Below are 20930 nucleotides of genomic sequence, written 5' to 3'. Positions count from 1 at the left end.
TACTAGGGCAGCAGCCACTTCAGCAGCCTTTCTCAGAGGAGTACCAACCAAAGACATTTTAGAGGCTGCAACTTGGAGTTCAGTGCACACTTTTACAAAGCACTACCATTTACCTCTCTACTCTAAATCCAGAGCAGGCTTCACAACTGCAGTTCTCCAAGGCCTTATAGCCTCTCCTAATCCTATTTAGGCCCAGCCACCCAGACTTAGCTTTGGGATTCAACCCAAGAGTAATGACTGCAACAGTGAAACACGATGAACATAGTACAGTTGTGTACCTACCATAAATGTAGATGTTCGAGTGTATTCACTGTTGCAGTCCATGTTACCCACCCTCCATCCCCCTTTTCTTTGCTGGGACTTACCTATACTTCTCTATCTTATACAACCTGTGTGGTGTATTTGCTTGTAGATGAAGGAAATGTTTATTGTACTGCATGCTAATTGGCATAATATTTTTAGCCTACCACTTTGGGGGCACCTGACATCTGGGGCAAGAAAAACTGAAGAAAATGGCTTCGGCTGCATCTTTTATACCCCTGGCGCACTGACGTCAGGGAAGAGGCGACAGCAACCGACGCCGGACCTAGACTTTGGAATTCTGACCGACTGCGGGTAGCCTGCCAGCAGGATGACCCAAGAGTAATGACTGCAACAGTGAATACACTCGAACATTTACATTTATGGTAGGTACACAACTGTACTATTTCATGAACTCTGATTATACTTTGACTTAGGAACAGGGTCCATTCCTGTCATAGTATTAGAAACCCAAAAGATTTTGAGAAATTGAAGAACGGCAAAATCATTACAACTGTCCAAATACAGGCCAATAGCTGTATTGTCACCCCTTTCTAAAGTTCTAGAAAGATTCATCCACTCGCAAATTATGCAGTATCTCCTTGAAAACAACCTGCTATCCAAAACCCAACATGGATTTCGGCCCTATGCAATACCACTTCTGCCCTACTGAGTTTCACAAACTTAACTAATCAATGTAGGAACAATGGTAAAATAGTTTTCTCCATCTTTCTAGATAATATCAAAATAATTCGATACAGTCTCTCATAAGAAACGTATACAAGTACTCTTAGAACTAAACCTTAGTCAGTTTACAATTACTTGGTTCATAGACTACTTAACAGGGTGCCAGCAAGCTGTAAAATGGCAACAAAGTATATCTCCTGTACTGCCGGTTACTCTAGGTGTATCACAAGGTTCCATTCTAGATCCCCTCCTTTTCACACTTTTCTCTAATAATTTATGCAGGAAGAGAAGGACAGCTACCATTATGGTAAGATCTTGCACAACTGTACTTTTTTATTTTATGAAATGATGGTTAAGAGTCACCCTCTGTAATTCTTACATATAATTATGGTATTTTATGACATTTTGTTCTGCCCTATTAGTAGTCTTTGCTTGCATATCTTTTACAACCTACAGTTTGTCATAGTTCAAGACTTTCTGCTGTCAATGCTTCTTTTATTTTTTCAGTGATTCTGGAACATTTCTTGGCTTGGGAACGGTGACGGGATCTGTGGCCATTTACATCTCCTTCTCACTGCAGGTAAGATGTTAATATCTGTCACCTGGTATTTATAGTGTTCCATGACTAGGATATCAATAACTAGGAAGCACATTGGATTCTGATGTCCCTACCACTGAGTTGCATATTTTAACTTTTCTTTTTTTTCTAACATTCTTTTCTTTTACCTCTTTTGTAGTCTAGCTTAGATTCATATGCTTGTTTTTTTGGGGGGGCTTAAGACCAACTGGTATTCGTTATCATAAGCCCATATTTAGTGTGAACAGAGAGAAACTGCATCAGATTGGAAGGGGAGATTATTGCATAGCTCTTAAGAGCTACACAATGCTCAAAGTTGACATTCATTGTCATTGTCTCCAGATTTTCTTTGAAGGTGTTACATTTGTGTTTTTTGCTAATTTTTTGTAGCTGTAATATATGCAATTTTGCCTAGGCTCAAGATGGTACCATTAAAGGTGTGTTCATTTTTACTAAAGCAACTGTTTGTTGTTAGATACCAATTTGTATAGCATTGGTAGCTTTTACTGAATTCATAATGTTGTTCATTTTGTATTCATTAACATACAAATGTGCCCATTGTGTAGTCAAATGCATATTTTGTTATCCAGAGCCCAGTACCCACATTTATATCTGAAAAAATACTCCAAAATGTTCCAGTATAAAGTCTTTTTTGACACCACTGGTAGTCTCCCACTTGGGACTGACAAGTTGATACCCCTCCCTCATTTGCTGTATCTTTTTGCTTAACCATTGTTCAACTGAGTTACATATGACTCTACATTTAACATTTTTATACATCATTGCCTTACCTTGATACTGTATTGCTGAATGCCTTGTTAAGGTCAAGATGAGCAATATACATAGTCAGCATACTTCTCAACTGCCCAGATTTTTGCAGAATGTCCAGATTTTTGGCTCATATTTTTGATCTGTTCCTCATATTTTTTTTTTGTTTTCTGGCAAGTCACTGGGATGACCTGAAGAGTGAAGTCATTAAATAATGGCATATGTTTGAGTTTCAGACTCATATCCTTCAGAAAATGTATGTTAAAACAAAGCCTGTTATTTTTGCAACTTTCTAAGTGTATAAGAGCAGTATTTAAAATATATCCCTATTTTTAGGCCTTTGTCCCCCCATTTTGTCAGGCTTTGTCCAGATTACTTGCACTAAGAGGTTGAGAGGTATCATAGTCAATCCCTTTGTGAAGCGCTGCTCTTCCTGTTTAAAGAATATGGCATTAGATAAAAAAAGACAACATTTTCCTTTGAGATGCCCATACTGTTCCATATCTAAAAGAAGTAGGTCTCCCCCTGTGTCATTTTGTATAAGCTCTTCTGTGCCTCTCCACATGATTTTACACATAGCACTGGTCAGGCTGATCATTCTAAAGTTTTTTTTAACTATTTCTCTTTGTGAATTGATGCCATTGTAATCATAGCTCAGGGTTATTGGGGACATTGGTGACTCCAAAGAAGTCACTGTTGGAAAGATTTGCATGGAGTTGACTGTATAGACAAATGGATAAAGTGTCTGAATTCAAATCAAAAGATTGTAAGTTCAAGTCCTGCCATGGTCGTCCAAAGGCAAGGCAGTGGCTTTGTAATTGTGGTTTTATTATCCTTTTTTAATTTCTCCAAGTCTTTTGGGTTTCTAATACCATGACGGGAATGGACTCCATTCCTAAGTCAAAGTATGATTAAAGTTCATGACATTAGTATTGTTTCAGTATTTGTTGGCCAGAAGTGCTAGTCACAGCACCTGCGATGTGCATACTAATGACTCCTGCAATTCATACAATCTGTAACATATCTAAATATAATTGTAAATTATTTTTTATAAGACCCTTTGCTCCTACTACTGTTGGAACTGTCTGGGTATCCTTCTTCCAAATTGCCCTCATTTCTGTCTGCAAATCCTGATATTTTATGACTTTGTCTCTCTCTGTACGTAAAACATTGTAGTCATTGGGTGTAGTCATTTCAGTGATCAATGCTACTTTTGTATTCTTTTCATGGGCTACTACATCTGGTTTTCTTGCATCTGTGTTTTGAACTGCTGGTAATGGGTGATCCTGTGTGATATAAACTTCATAATTTTCTATCATGCTTTGTGGCTCATGTTTCCAGTATTTTTTAGCTACTTTAATATTGTAATATTTGCGTAATCCCCAGTGTAACAGTCTTGCCGCATTATTATGCCTTTCAGTGTACAGTCCTTCTGCCATTAGTAAATCATAACCAGCAGTAAGATGTGCGACTGTTTCCAATTCTGTTTTACAAAACCTACATTTGTCTGTCTCTCCCACATGTTCAACGGACTTTGTAAACCAGTGTGTACATAGTCCACTGTCTTGAGCTGCCAATATTAGCCTTTCATCTTTTGGTTTAAATTCACCTCTCCTTAATCATTCCTGCATTTGGTCCTCATCAACATGAGGTTATTCCAAAAGTTTTCTATACTTGCAACTATATTTTAGTCTTCTAAAATATTCCTTACTAAGTTTTGTTCGCATTTGTTCATATTTTATTGTTGATCCTTCATCAGTTCCCAGATATTTATATACTTCATCTAGCTAAAGTTCTTTTTTATCCAATTCCTTTCCCTGGTGCTGCAGCTCTCCTGCTTTAAAGGTTGCTTTTACACACTTATCAAGACCAAATGATATTATGTCATCTTAAAAAAGTTTTGACTGCTTGCAGTTGTGCTTTCAGATGTTCATCGTGTTTCACTGTTCATCTGAATTACAGGCCCTTATGGCAGTGGAGCCTTTCATCATCTTTCATGCGGACATGGTCTCACTCAGGACCAATCCATCATTGATGCCCAAAGTGGTATCCATTGTGGCTCTTAATCTATCCATTCATTTGCCAACTTTCTTTCCCAATCCACAGAACAAGGGGGGATGAATTCTGCATTCATTGGATGTACACAGACAGCTTAGATTCTACTTGGACAGGACTAAATCTTGAAGAAAATCTGAACTGCTGGTAGCATTTGCTGCAGGGGCAGAGGGGGAGGCTATTTCAAAGCAAACCATTTCTAAATGGATAAGCCATTGTATTCATTTCTGTTATAAGCACCATGGAAAACCTATCCCCCAGGGGATCAGATCTCATTCCACCAGCACTGCATCTACTTCAACAGCCTTTCTCAGAGGTGTTCCTACCAGGGATATTCAAGAAGCTGCTACCTGGAGTTCAGTTCATACTTTCAACAAGCATTATCACTTACCAATTTTCTCTAAATCCAGAGCTGGCTTTGCCACTGCTGTTTTGCAGGGCCTTATAAGTGGTCCTAATGCTGTATAAATCCATCCTCCCAACCATAGCTTTGGGAATCTACCCAAATGTAATGACTGCAACAGTGAAACACGATGAACATAGTACAGTTGTGTACACTTACCATAAATGTAGATGTTCGAGTGTATTCACTGTTGCAGTCCTGGTTACCCTCCCTCCAGCCCCCTGTTTTTCTCTTACTATACCTCTACTTTCTTTTACTATGCTTAAAAGCCTTTTTTGTGTATTTGCTTTTGTTTGGAGGTATATTTTTGTGTTTTTAATTATATATATATATATATATATATATATATATATATATATATATATATATATATATATATATATATATATATATATATATATATATATATATATATATATATATATATATTGCTCCCCATTTGTGGGGCACCTGACATCTGGTGCAAGAAAAATTGATGTAACGGCGTCGACTGCAAGTTTTATACCCCTGACGCCCTGACGTCATGGAAGAAGGGACAGCAACTGACGCAGGACCAAAGACTTTGTTAATCAGGCTGACTGAGGGCAACCTGCCAGCAGATTACCCAAATGTATTGACTGCAACAGTGAATACACTTGAACATCTAAATTTATGGTAAGTGTACACAACTGTACTTTCCTCATCTGATGAACTAGCTTTAAATCATTCACAAAAAGAAGATAAGAAGTCTTTATACCTTGTTGTTTTCTGGTAGCCATATTGTAGCCATGACATAATCTGTTAAGTAGACAGCTTAATGGGTTAAGGGCAAGACAAAAGAGCAGTGGTAACAGAGTCACCCTGGATATCCCTTTGAATTTTTATCCCTGGAATAATAATTTGTCCTTTATCTTGGCTTAACTGCAGAGTGGTTTGCCACTGTTTCATGGTCGCCGTAATGTAATCGGTCAGTGTAGGGTGCATCTTATACATTTTTAAGCACTCTTTTATCCATGAATGTGGGATACTGTTAAATGCTTTTCTGTAGTCTGTCCATGACATACTGAGATTCTTCCCATTTTTACAGTTCTCCATTATGATTTTAACAACAAATGATTCTTTGTTCCATATGACTTTCTCTTACTACCTTTTGTTTTGTTGCTATGATTGAGTTTTCTTCTAAGTGACTATAACCTCTGTTGGCATCAATTCCAGTGTATAGTTTATATGTCATCGGAAGGGAAGTTATTGGTCTGTAGTTTTTAGGACAGCTTGCAGGTTCACTCTTAAAAAGGAGCATTGTTTTTCCTGTTGTTAACCTGGTCAGTGTCTGTTCAGGGTGAGCATACAAATAGTTCTTAACTTATGGCTAAATCTTAATGTAAAGATGTTAATACTTTGAGCCAGAAGTTAGGTACTGCATCTGGGCGTGGAGTTTTCCAATTAGGAGTTTTTCTTAGCTTTATTTCAGTCTTGCCAGCCATTACTTAATCCCATTTCATATCCTGTGCATTTGAACTTCTTATTCTTTCTTTTACTTCTTCTATCCATTCAGCATCTTTGTTATGTTCTACAGGATCTTCATAGATATTTCTCTAAAATGCATCTATGTCTTCTTTTTTGGTGGCGTTTCAATTCCTTTTGCCCTGTTTCCAATTCTCTGTAAAACATTTTTGGGTTATCAATAAATTACTTATTTTGTACTTTTGCTTTATATGTATCTGCATGACTTCTAATTTTTTTCTGGCTGTGCTGATATTTTTAGTTTATTATTTGTGAGTGCACAATAGATCCTGATCTGATCTGCTACTGCTCATTGCTTTTATCACGTCTTTCCTTCTGGGTATTTTTGTTGATCTCTTCCCTCTTCTATACTTTTCTAACAGTGACATCTCTTGTCTTAATTGCTTTATAGTTTTCTCTGTTCAATACTTCCATACTGGCATTTGATTTATTCCCTTTCTTTCCCTTGCTCCCCTCTGTTTTTGTGGTAAGACTTTATCCGTTATTAATTTAGCTGCACAATAATATGTCCTATTTACTTCTGTGACATCACATGAATCTCTATGAACAGTCCTAATTTAATGTGTTCATTTGCTTTATCAAACTTCTAACTTTTTGTGTTTTATTGACCTTCTGTAGTCTATTTCTTTCATCGATCTTAATATGTTTGTCCATCGCTTTTAAAACAAGCAACTCTTCTCTTAGGTCATTCTCTTCGAAACTGAGGGCACATTCTTTGTTCTTCATTTTCTGCTGGCATTCTGTAGAAAGTTCCACAGCATCTTCCTGTACCAAATTCTATTCATTTTCATCTTGTCATCCATTGCTCTTTCATATGGGGACTCAGTGGCCTGTCACTCCACAACATTGACTGTGACAGAGTCGCCACAGTTTCCTGTTCATTCCCTTGCTGTGCAACTCCAGATGAACTCTTGTACTGGTTTCCTTTGGAAGGTTTCAAGTATCTTCATATGGCAACTGATCAGATGTTTCCTGCTCCACTGGTTTATCCTTAATTTAGGGATCTATTGCTCTATCCTGCTGTGATGTTATCAAAGTTAGATTTTCTACACTAAATCCTTCACTTCACAGGTAGTCCTTAACCTTGGTATCTATTTCTTTAACTTCTGCATTGCTAATCCTCTTTTCTACTTTTCCTCTTTGTTTTCTTATTTTTTTATATTGTAAAATATTCCATATCCAGAAGACATTACCTTTCTCTTCAAATATCTTTGGTGCTGCTCTTTTTGTATCATTTAGTTTTGCTTTCTCCTTTACATATATATTGCACCATATTAAATCCCTTTTTCCCATGCATATATTTCTTCTTCAGATGTTTCTTGCTCCTCTTGTTTCTCTGTACCTGGGGGACTTGTTTCATCATGCTGTGATATAACCTGTGTTAGACTTTCTACACTAAATCCTTCACTTCATAGGTATTTCATAACTTCATCTTCTATTTTTTTAAGTTCTTCTTTACTAATCTTCTTTTCTACATTCTTTGTGATCCAAATGGCCCAAGTGTTCTTGGGCTATATAATGTTTTTCATAAATGTGTTGTATTAATGAACAGACATTTTTATTTGAAGCTTGTGACAGTTTTTCTTGTGCAAGTATTTCTGTTTCCTCTAATTTCTATCTTAATCTTTTTGTATATCTTTTGTTTGGAAATTATGGGCTGTTTGCATAATTGTAACAATACATAATTTATTTCTTATCCTCGATAGTTCACTGTATTGTCTTCATGGCTTTTTTTTTGGCCTGTCAATTTTTGAGATTTATGTGGACTACTACTTCCTTCTACAGTGGGGGGGGGATCCTCCCCCTGGGCCTGGCTTAGCCCCATTGTAGGAATGTTTCTGCATCTAAATTGTAGTTGTGGCCAAGTGGTTAAGGCGATGGACTTGAAATCTGTTGGGGTTTTGATTATGAAGATTCAGTTTTGTCTTGAGGGTTGGCATAATGGTTGAAGTGTTTACCTTACAGACACAAGGTGCAGGGTTTGATTCTCACCTTTGGGAAGCATAGCTAGGCTTAAAAAGGCTCCTTGGGTTTGTTAGCCTAGTAATCACCTATGAACCCATTAGCTTGTTCTGATCCCAGTGTAAGAGTAGGATGAGTGGTACATGATGTTCTTCGTGTTTCACTGTTGCAGTCATTACATTTAGGTTATCTGCTTGCAGGTAGCCCTCAGCCAGCCTGATTATCATAGTCTTGGGTCCTGCATCGGTTGCTGTCTCTTCTTCCATGACGTCACATAGTCAGGGGTATAAAGCATGCAGCCAATGCCATTACATCAGTCTTTCTTGCCGTGCGGTGCCTGAAGCAGAAGCAGTTCGCAAGTGCAGGTCGGCCGACTCCTGAAATTTTCGTTTTCAAGTTTCAGAACCGAAGTCTTCAAAAAAGCTAAGTACCCCGTTGGGGATCCCTTTTCTTGCTCTAAACTGATGTCAGTAAAAGTTAACAATTGTATTACTTGTGGAAAGCAAATACCTCATAAAGATTTTCATTCGTACTGCATTCCCTGCTTTTAGGCCCAGACCACGATGTACCTTGCTGTCGGTTTTGTGCCTTATTCAATCCTCGAACTATATATAGTCTGTTAATTTTCGCATCAAACTGTTTCGGTACTCTGTTTAATTATCCAGAAATGGCTTCTGTAAGCCATCCGACTACCGACATTCCAAAAAAAATGTAAAGATAAAGACAGAGACAGACCGCATAGGTCCAAAGCTGCCAGTGACGCTTCCATTAAGCTAGTCGCCAGTTCACCGGTACTTAGTGAGGCGCTTTCGCAGCCCTTAATACCCGCTACTTCAGATTCACAGGACTCTACTGATACCCATTCGGAGTCTGGTATGCCGTGATATGCTTCTCCGACTATGGAACCTGCGGATGTCTCTAACTTGGATGGGTCCGGAACCGCTGTGCAAGCACCGGCTTCTGAGGGTGTATTCAGGCCTACTGACTTGCATATCAAACAGACGCCATCTTCTTCTTCAAGGCCTAAAACTCAATCCACGCCTAGAAAACTGACGTCCAAACTGTATGGTCAGGCCCATATGCCTAAAAAAAAAATGCTAAGAATGTCTGAAGACCTTATTACTCTAATTAGGGGAAGCCAGCCTTCTCCCTCTAAGAGACCTAGAACTGATTCTCCTTCTGATTCTTCTGATCAGGATTCTGAAATTTCTGTTTCTTCTGATGACCAGGATTTGCCCTTGTCTACCTATGTGAATTCTGATACAGAGGACTCCATCCCCTCTGCTTCCCCTCCAGAAGATTTCTCTTTTGGTGAAACTTTGCACACTCTTAGGGAGCATTTCTGCTGGAAGGCCAGGATTAATCTGACTCCAAAAAGAGGCTTAGGGAATTCTTACTCCTACCTCAACACAGGCCTTTAGCTATCCCTCCTGTACTGGACATTGTAGATGATGCCTTCTTGGAATCTAGCCTGGGCCCAGACACTTTACCTCTGGCTCCCAGGAAACCTGACAGGTATTACAGAGTACCTGACTCTCACAAGTTCCTCTTTAAGAATCCTACTGCGGACCCAGAGACCATTTCTCAGGGACCCAAAGGCATTAAGGCCACTACTGCCAAAAACCCTACCCCCTCTGATAGAGATTCCAGGGTCCTGGACAGATTGGGTAAGAAGGTGTACACTTCTGCTACTTTGGCCATTAGGGCCTTAAACTGCCAGGTTCATATGTTAAAGTATCAGCAGCATATTATTGGATTACTTAAACAGAAAATGTTGTTGATTCCTAACTGTGATGAAAATAAAGAATTACAGGATTTTATGCATTCTGCTGAATAAGTTGGTAAACATACTTTGCAATGTGGTTTTGACTCCTTAGAGGCATCTTGCAGGGCTGCTGTCACTGGGACTGTTCTTAGAAGACATGCATGGTTTAAGGAGCAAACTTTGCCAGATCATGTTAAAGTTAAATTACTGGATGCTCCCTTAAACCAAGACCGCCTGTTTGGCAACAAAGCAGAAGTACTTAAAAAGATGGAGGAAAAGCTAAATCTATGCAAACTGTTAAATATTTCCTGCAAGTACAGCCTCCCAGATTTAGCAGGCATTGGCCTTCTAAGAATTGGTCCTTTCCTCTCTCTTCCAGACCTTCTCAGTCCAAACCCAGGAACAGCAGACCACCTAGGCTACAGTCTCAAGGTACTCACAGGCCTGAGCAGTGGAGGGCTCCCACTTCCAAAGCTGAAAATAATAAGACACCTCCCTATGGTAAACTGTCAGTGTGACTTAACCTTAAACCTTCCAAGCCCTGCTCAACTGACTGCTCCTTTAGGGGGAAAGATCGCCCTGCATGCAAAAAAACTGGGAACTCATTACTCAAGACAAATGGGTTTTAAATGTAGTTTCCCAAGGGTACAGATTCCACTTCCACACTTTACCAGCCCCAAACGGTTGGCCAGACCTACCCCCAAATCAGTGGGCAAAGGCTCAACAGCAGGTTCTCTCTCTTCTAAGTATCAGGGCTATTCAACCTGTCCCAGCAGAGGAATGGGAACAAGGTTTTTACTCCAGACTTTCCCTCCTGGCATCCTATCCTGGACCTGTCTATCCTAAATACCTTTTTGGTAATCCCAAAATTCAGAATGCTAACTCTTCATCAGCTGCTTCCCATGCTAGGCAAAAATGCCTGGTTGGCAACATTGAACTTAAAGGAAGCTTACCTGCACATCCCAATAAGGGAATCTTGCAGAAAATACCTACGCTTCAGAGCAGGCTACATGCACTATCCGTTCTCTGCACTTCCCTTTGGCTTATCTACTGCGCCCAGGGTATTCACAAAGTGCTTAGCTCCAGTCATTGCATTCTCCAGGCAAAGAAATATTCAAATATACCCACACCTGAACAATTGTCTAATTCAGGCAGAAAGCCAGGACATACTAGTAAATCATCTGGCATTTGTAAAGAAACTGCTAACCTCACTGGGGTACACTATAAACGAAAAGAAATCTCACCTAGTACCCTGCCAACAAATTGTATTCCTGGGGAGCAAGCTTGAACACAACTTCCCAGATGGCCAACCTCACGCCAGAGAAACAAGGGTATTTGACAGCCTACTTCAAACTACTGGCCACAAAGACCCAGCTATCTGCAAGGAAAATACTGCAAGCCCTGGGGTTCATGGCCTCTTGAATCCTACTTATTCCATATGCAAGACTGCATATGAGGAAACTACAGTGGTATCTAAAAAGCCTATGGTGTCAACAATCTCAGGACCTGGAATCAATGATTCCTATCATTCCTTGTATAAAGACAGAGTTCCTTTAGTGAGCAGAGGCCTGCTACCACAACAAGGGACTGCCATTCACTCTAACCCCTGCTGCCCAAACCCTAACAACAGACACATCAGACTATGCATGGGGGGCTCACTTGGCAGGGCAGTGCATTCAGGGTAAATGGAACCAGAGTTAAATGCACCTGCATGTCAATCAAAAAGAAATGTTAGCTGTACAGAATTCTCTGACAGCCTTCAAGGACCACATTCTTCCAGGACAATTATTGGTAAAGACAGACAACACCACTGTTATGTGGTACATAAACAAGCAGGGGGGAACCCACTCATACCCTCTCTGCAGACTAGCCATGGCTCTGTGGAACACACCCCTGAGCTACCAAGTCCACCTACAAGCTGAGTTCCTGCCAGGCAACCTAAATTCACACTGGCAGACGACCTAAGCAGAAATCTCATGGACCCACAAGAGTGGAAACTGGAACCAAAGATATTCAACATTTTGAGAAACAAATGGGGGAGCCCAGAGATGGACCTGTTTGCCTCCCCTCAGAACTACCAATTGGACAAATTCTGCAAAAGGACTCCCCACAGACAAGCTTGGAAATTGGATGCCCTGTCCTTCACATGGGAAAGCCTCTCAGTTTATGCCTTTCCCCTTCTGCCTCTCCTCTCATAAGTTCTACTAAAGATCAAACAGGACAAACCAAGGACAATACTCATTGCACCAGACTGGCCACGCCAACACTGGTACCCCCACTTGCGCAGTATGTCACTGCTGGAACCATGGCACCTGCATCAGACTCCTTCCCTGCTGTCCCAGCAGGAAGGCCAGATTCTGCACCCCCAGCTTCAAACCCTGAACCAAACCCTGAACCTTGCAGCCTGGCTTATTACCTGAGCTCTCCAATACCATCCCTCAGTAAGCAAGTGCTGGATGTCATTCTGGAGGCAAGGAGGCCTAGTACTAGAAAATCCTATGCTGAAAAGTGGAAAAGATACTGTTCCTGGAGCCAAACTCAGGGGGTGGGCACAACAGTGCCCATCTTACCGCATATTCTTCAATACCTATCCGAGATGCTTCACAAGGGCCTTTCCTTCTCTTCTATTAAAATTCATGCCTCCGCTATTTCAGCACATTATAATACTGAGCCACCCCTCTTCTCTCACCCCCTGCTGAAGCAAAGCCTCAGAGGGGCCAAAAATTTAAGACCACACAGGAGAGCCCCTTCTCCAGCCTGGGACCTTAACTTTGTATTGGAAAAGCTCACTTTACCTCCTTTTGATCCAGCTGCAACTGCAAAGTTGAAATTCCTTTCTTGAAAAACAGCCTTCCTTCTAGCCATCACTTCAGCAAGAAGAGTATCTGAATTACAGGCCCTCATGGCAGTGGAGCCCTTCATCATCTTCCATGCAGACAGGGTGTCCCTCAGGACCAGTCCTTCCTTTATGTCCAAGGTGGTATCCAGTGTGGCCCTTAATCAGTCCATTCATTTGTCAACCTTCTTTTCTAATCCACAGAACAAAGGAGAATGAATACTGCACTTTTCGGACGTGACAGACTATGCAGGCTGGCCATGTCACTTTGGAACATGGCTCTGGAATTACAAGTCGAACTTGAAATATGACAGATCCAGCATCCTCAAGTTTTACAGAGATAATACAAGCATGGGGAAGGCCAGACATAGATCTCTTTGCCTCCCACAAAATCACCAATTGACAAAATTCTGCTCAAGAACTTTTCATCCACAGGCCTGGAGAGTGGACGCTTCTCTTTCAGTTGGACAACAATGACAGTTTATGCCTCTGCTGCCCAAAGTTCTATTAAAAACCAGAGCAGACAGACCAAAGATGATTCTCATTGCTCCAGACTGGCCAAGACAGCACTGGTACCCACTCCTGAGGAGCCTCCCACCATGGACCCTTCCTCTAATGCCAAACTCTTCACAGTCAGCTGAAAACACTCAATCCGGCCGCATGGAAGATTCCTTAACATCACAACAGACCCTACTCTCCGTGACTGCAGCTGTATTAGCACTCGAACATCTACATTTATGGTAGGTACAAAACTGTACTTTATGTGGACAGGACTAAGCCTCTCGGGAAAACTGAATAGCTGCTAGTTATCTTTGCTGCAGGGCAGAGGGGAAGGCCATTTCAAAGCAAACCTTTCTAAGTGGATAGGCCATTGCATTCATTTCTGCTATAAGCACCATGGAAAATCTACCCCACAGGGGATAAGATCACATTCCATCAGGGCTGCATCTACTTCAACCTTTCTCAGAGGTGTTCGTACCAGGGACATCCTAGAAGCTGCTACCTGGAGTTCTATTCATACCTTCACCAAGCTTTACCTCTTGCCTATTTTTTTCTAAATCCAGAGCTGGTTTTGCCACTGCAGTCTTGCAGGGCCTAATAGCTGGTCCTAATGCTCTCTGATTGCCTCCTCCCTTAGCTTTGGGAATCTACCCAAATGTAATGACTGCAACAGTGAAACACAAAGAACATAGTATAGTTGTGTACACTTACATAAATGTAGATGTTAGAGTGTATTCACTGTTGCAGTCCTGGTTACCCTACCTCCAGCCCCCTGACTTCTATTGGCTATACCTCTCTTCTTGTTTACTGTATTTAAGCTTTCTGGTGTATTCGCTTTTTGTTGGAGGTGTAACCTTGTATATAATTGTTTCCCATTATGGGGGCACCTAACATCTGGGGCAAGAAAAACTGATGTAATGACGTTGGCTGCATGCTTTATACCCCTGACTACCTGATGTCATGGAAGAAGAGACAGCAATTGACACAGGACCCAAGACTTTGATAATCAGGCCAGCTGAGGGCTACCCAAATATAATGACTGCAACAGTGAATACACTTGAACATCTACATTTATAGTAAGTGTACACAACTGTACTTTCTCGATCTCCGTACTCCGAAATGGCTTTGTTAAGCCATCCGACTACCGATCTTCTGAAAAAACGTAAGGATAAAGACAGAGACAGACCACATAGGTCCTAAACTGCGACAGTGCTTCTGTTAAGCTAGTCGCCAGTCCGCCGGTACTCAGTGAGGTGCTTTCGCAGCCCCTGATACCCACTACTACAGATTCGCAGGCCTCTACTGAGAACCATTCAGAGTCTAATATGCCGCGAGATGCTTCTTTGACTATGGAACCTGTGGATGTCTCTACCTTGGATGGGTCCGGAGCCACTTTGCAGGCACCGGCTTCTGAGGGTGTATTCAGGCCTACAGACTTTCATATTAAACCGACAGCATCGTTTCCAACTAGAAGTACTGAATTCCTCAGGCCTAAAACTCGCACTACGCCTAGAAAACCGACAACCAAACCCATGACTCAGGCCCATATGCCTCAAAAGCAAATGCTTAGAATGGCTGAAGACCTTATTACCATAATCGGGGAAGCCAGCTTTCCTCCTCTAAGAGACCTAGAACAGATTTTCCTTCTGCTTCTTCTGATCAGGAATGTGATATCTCTGCTCCTTCTGATTTCCAGGATTTGCCCTTATCTACTTATCAGGATTCTGATGCAGAGGATTCCATTCCCTCTGCTTCCCCTCCAGAAAATTTTTCTTTTGCTGAAACCTTGCATACCCTTAGGGAGCATTTCCATTGGGAAAACCAGGACTATTCCGAGTCCAAAAAGAGACTTAGGGAATTCTTACTCCTGCCTCAACACAGGCCTCTAGCTATCCATCCAGTTCTGGTTATTGTAGATGATGTTTTCTTGGAATCTAGCCTTACCCCAGACACATTACCTCCAGCTCCCAGAAAACCTGACAGGTATTACAGAGTACCTGACTCTCACAAGTTCCTCTTCAAGAATCCTACTGCAGATCCAGAGACCATTTCCCAAGGACCAAAAGGCATTAAGGCTACTGCTGCCACAAATCCTACCCCTTCTGATAGAGATACTAGAGCCTCAGACAGGCCATTAGGGATCTAAATTGCCAGTTTCATATGCTAAAGTATCAGCAGCATATTATTGGCTACTTAAACAGAAAATGATGTTGATTCCTGACTAAGCTGAACACAAAGACTTACAAGATTTAATGCATTCTGCATAAAAGTTGGTAAACATATTTTGCAATGTGGTTTTGATGCTTTAGAAACATTGTGCAGGGCTGCTGTCACTGGGTCTGTACATAGAAGGCATGCTTGGCTTAAGGAACAAAACTTGCCCGATCATGTTAAAACTAAATTACTGGATACACCCTTAAATCAAGACCGCCTTTTTGGCAACAAAGCAGAAGTCCTCAATAGGATGGAGGAAAAAAGCTGAATCTATGCAAACTGTTAAAGATTTCTTACAAGTACAGCCTCCCAGATTCAGTAGGCATTGGCCTTCAAAGAACTGGTCTTTACCAGTCCCTTCCACGCCTTCTTAGTCCAGACCCAGGCAAAGCAGACCACCAAGACTGCAGTCTCAGGCTACACACAGATCTAAGCAGTGGGGGGCTCCCATTTCCAAAGCAGGGAGTAGTAAGCCACCCCCCCCCCTATGGAAAAATGGCACAATGACTTAAATTTAACCCTTCCAAGCCCTGCTCATCTACTTGCTCCCTTAGGAGGAAAGCTTGCCCTGCATGCAAAAAACTGGGAACTCATTACCCAGGACAAATGGGTTTTAAACATTGTTTCCCTAGGATACAGATTCCACTTCCACACTTTACCAACCCCAAGTGGTTGGCCAGACCTCCCCCCAAATCAGTGGGTGGAGGCCCAAAAACAAGTACTCTCTCTCCTCAGTATCACGGCTATTCAGCCTGTTCCAGCAGAACAAAGGGGACAAGGTTTTTATTCAAGACTGTTCCTGGTACCCAGAAAAGAAAACTCCTGGTGTCCTATCCAGGACCTGTCTATTCTCAACACCTTTCTGGTGGTTCCAAAAATTCAAAATGCTAACTCTCCAACAGCTTCTTCCTATGCTAGCCAAGGATGCCTGGCTGGCAACCCTAGACTTAAAGGGAGCTTACCTGCACATCCCAATAAGGGAATCTTGCAGACAATACCTACGTTTCAGGACGAGCTCCATGCACTATCAGTTCTCTGCACTTCCCTTTGGCTTATCTACTTTGCCCAGGGTGTTCACAAAGTGTCTAGCTCTAGCCAGATATTTAGATTTACCCATACTTGGACGATTGCCTGATTCAGGCAGAAAGTCAGGACTTGCTATTACAGCACCTGGCATTTGTAAAGAAACTTCTAACCTCACTGGGGTACACCATCAACCAGAAGAAATCACACCTAGTACCCTGCCAACAGATTGTATTCCTGGGAGCAACTTCCCAGATGGCATTCCTCACTCTGGAGAAGCAAGTTTATTTGACAACCTACTTCAAACTGTTGGCCACAAAAACCCAGCTTTCTGCAAGGAAAATACTGCAAGCTCTAGGGTTCATGGCCTGTTGCATTCTGCTAATTCCATATGAAAGACTGCATATGAGGAAACTTCACTGGTATCTAAAAAGTCTATGGTGTCAACATTCTCAGGACCTGGAAACAACGATTCCTATCATTCCTTGTTTAAGGGCAGAGTTCCTTTGGTGGGCAGAGGCCTGCTACCACAACAAGGGACTCGCTTTCACTCTACCCCCTGCCGCCCAAACCCTAACAGGAGACGCATCAGACTGCATTGGGGCTCACATGGCAGGGCAGTGCATTCAAGGCAAATGGAACCCAAATCAGATGCACCTGCATATCAACCAAAAAGAAATGTTAGCTGTACAGAATGCTCTGACAGCCTTCAAAGACCTTATTCTCCCAGGGCAACTATTGGTAAAGACAGACAACACCACAGTTATGTGGTACATAAACAAGCAGGGGTGAACCCACTCCTACTTTCTCTGCAGACTAGCCATGGCTCTGTGGAACACAGCCTTGAGCTACCAAGTGCACCTACTAGCTCAATTTCTGCCAGGCAAACTAACTTCAGTGGCAGACGACTTAAGCAGAAATCTCATGGATCCACACAAATGGAAACTGGAACCCAAAATATTCAAGCTTTTGAGGAACAAATGGGGAACTCCACAGGTAGACCTGTTTGCCACCCCTCAGAACTACCAGTTGAACAAATTCTGCACCAGAACTCCCCACAATCAAGCTTGGAAAGTGAATGCCCTGTCCTTTACCTGGGAAAGCCTTCGGTTTATGCCTTTCCCCCTCTCCCTCTCCTTTTGAAGGTTCTACTAAAGATCAAACAGGACAAGCCAAGGATAATACTGATTGCACCAGACTGGCCACGCCAGAACTGGTATCCCCTTCTGCGCAGTCTGACTATGCTACAACCATGGCACCTTCCTCAGACCCCTTTCCTGCTGTCTCAGCAGGCTGGCCAGATTCTGCACCCTCAGCTTCAAACCCTGAACCTTGCAGCCTGGCTAATCCCCTGAGCTCACCTCTAGCAACCTTCAGTAAGCATGTGCTAGATGTCATTCATGAGGCAAGGAGGCCTAGTGCTAGAAAGTCCTATTCAGAAAAGTGGAAAAGATACCGTTCCTGGAGCCAGGCTCAGGGGATGGGCACAACGGTGCCCAGCTTACCTCATATTCTTGATTATTTAACAGAAATGCTCCACAAGGGCCTATCTTTCTCATCTATTAAGATTCATGCCTCTGCCATTTCAGCACATTATAACACTGAACCACCCCTCTTCTCTCATCCCCTGCTAAAACATTTCCTTAGAGGGGCCAAAAATTTAAGACCTCCCCCAGGAGACCTCCCACTCCAGCCTGGGACCTTAACTTTGTATTGGAAAAACTCACTCTTTCCCCCTTTGAACCAGCTGCTATGGCAGAGCTGAAATTCCTTTCTTGGAAAACAGCCTTACTTCTAGCCATCACTTCAGCAAGAAGAGTGTCTGAACTGCAGGCCCTCATGGCAGTGGAACCCTTCATTATCTTCCATGCAGACAGGTTTCCCTCAGGACTATTCCATCCTTTATGCCCAAGGTGGTGTCTATTGTGGCCCTAAATCAGTCCATTCATTTTTACGTTTTTCCCTAATCCTCAAAATAAAGGGAAAAGATACTGCATTCGCTGGATGTGCACAGACAGCTCAGATTTTATTTGGACAGGACTAAGCTTCTCAGAAAATCTGACTAGTTAGCTTTGCTGCAGGGGCAGAGGGGAAGGCCATTTCAAAGCAAACCATTTCCAGATGGATAGCCCATTGCATTAATTTCTGCTACAAGCACCATGGAAAACCTACCTCACAGGGTATAAGATCTCATTCCACCAGGGCTGCATCTACCTCTACGGCATTTCTCAGAGGAGTCCCTACCAGAGGCATCCTGGAAGCTGGTACCTGGAGCTCTGTACATACTTTCACCAAGCATTACCACCTGCTTTCTTTTCTAAATCCAAAGCTGGATTTGCCACAGCAGTCTTACAGGGCCTGATGGCTGGCCCTAATGCTCTTTAACTACCTCCACCCTTCCTTAGCTTTGGGAATCAACCCAAATGTGATGACTGCAACAGTGAAACACGAAGAACATAGTACAGTTGTGTACACTTACCATAAATGTAGATGTTCGAGTGTATTCACTGTTGCAGTCCAGGTTACCCTCCCTCCAGCCCCCTGACTTCTCTTGGCTCTACCTTTCCTTCTTGTTTGGTATATATTATATCATGTGTATTTGCTTTTTGCTGGGGGTGTACCATACCATATAACTGCTTCCTATTGTGGGGGCACCTGACATCTGGGGCAAGAAAAACTGATGTAATGGTGTCGGCTGCATGTCTTATACCCCTGGCGACCCGATGTCATGAAAGAGGCAACAGCATGCGATGCAGAAATCCGAAGACTCTGTTATTCAGGCCAGCTGAGGGCTACCTGCAGGCAGATAACCCAAATGTGATGACTGCAGCAGTGAATACACTTGAACATCTATATTTATGGTAAGTGTACACAACTGTACTTTTTTCCTGCTTTGGAAGTGATGCAAGTAACAGTGCTAGCAGTCAAGTTGTATACATACCTCTCAACCATACTGAATTCCTCGGTATTTACCAGTTTTGAGGGCAAAATATTGGGGTGCCACAAATTCCCGAGTGGCCCCCTTAATTTCCGAATTTCCCGGTCTTTTTTTTTTTTTATCAGTTTACCCCTTTAAATTTATGGCTGATGTCATCCATCACCAGCGTACAGGGGAATGTGTGATGACATCAGCTACTACCTGTTGGACTGGAGGGAAATAGGGAAGATGAACAGCAATGGTGGCAGATGTGCATATCTGCCAACATAAAGTCCCAGCCTCCAGGTAAGAAACAGGCCCGTAAGCTTTCAATGCGTGCATTTAATTTATCAGACGTCCGTACATTCAGGCTGTTTCAGTTTTTCTTTTTATCTGCTGGGCAAGTGTGCAAGTTGCTGCTGAGCTGGACTGTCTGCATTTGCAGGTAAGTCCTGTTTCAGTTTACCTGCTGGGCAAGTGTGCGTGTGCAAGTTTATCTGCTGCTGAGCTGGGTTTGGAAAACTTTATCTGCTGCTCCTGAGCTGTTCATAAGTGCATTAACAGTTGATCAGATGGAACGTTATGGTGAGTACATAACTTCTAATGTTGGCCATTTCAGTTTACCTGCTCATGCTCATTTATCTCTTTGGGCAAGTGTACAAGTTTTATGTTTATATGCTGCTGACTCTGAGCTGTAACCATTCACTGGTTCAGTTTGTGTCTCTCTATTTTTAACTATTGGGCAAGTGTGAGTGCAGGTTTTATGTGCGCCATTTCAGTTTATCTGCTGCTCATTTCAGCAAGTTTTATCTGCTGAGCTGGAATGTTTATCTGCTGCATTCTTAAGTCTGTGGCTTAAACATCGGTGTGTAAGCTTTTGCTGTGCAGTTAATTTATCAGAAGTCCGTGCATGGCAAAGTTTACCTGCTCATTTATCTGCTGGGCAAGTGTGCAAGACAAGTTTTATGTTTTATCTGTTGCTGTGCTGAGCTGTGTTTATCTCTCTCTTCATTTTTAACTACTGGTCATTGGGCAAGTGTGCATGCAAGTTTTACTATCTGTGCCATTTCAGCAGCTTTCAGTGTGCAATTTATCATAAGTCTGTGCGCTTCAAGTTTTTTGCTGAGCTGCATTCGTAAGTCCCATTTCAGTTTATGTTAAATTACTTTTTATGTGAACCTGAAAACGCACGGACTTCTGATAAAGCAATTTATCTGCAAGCTGCATTAGTTTACAGGGCCATTACAGGTTATCTGCTGCAACAGTTGATCTGCTTAACTACTGGGCAAGGGGTGTGTGTCTGTGTGTGTGTGTGTGTGTGTGTGTGTGTGTGTGTCTATGTGTGTGTGTGTGTGTGTGTGTGTGTGTTGATCTGCTTAACTACTGGGCAAGCTTTCCAAACCATTTCAGGTTATCTGC

At 42.1% G+C, this 20930-nt stretch overlaps 1 protein-coding gene across 1 annotated transcript in view; it reads left to right on the top strand.

Annotated features, from left to right (window-relative positions):
- PREB (prolactin regulatory element binding) overlaps positions 1–20930 on the top strand; it is a 491749-nt gene that overhangs the window by 348748 nt on the left and 122071 nt on the right. Inside the window, exon 7 of the mRNA XM_044062359.1 lies at positions 1495–1567. Within this exon, the coding sequence (XP_043918294.1) occupies positions 1495–1567 (73 nt within the window). The remainder of the gene's footprint in view (positions 1–1494; positions 1568–20930) is intronic.

This window comes from Protopterus annectens, chromosome 2.part1 (genome assembly GCF_019279795.1).
Source record: "Protopterus annectens isolate FY-2018-M chromosome 2.part1, PAN1.0, whole genome shotgun sequence".
Taxonomy (NCBI): domain Eukaryota; kingdom Metazoa; phylum Chordata; order Ceratodontiformes; family Protopteridae; genus Protopterus; species Protopterus annectens.
Note: the sequence above shows the minus strand (reverse complement) of the source record. Positions and strands in the feature narration are given on the sequence as shown.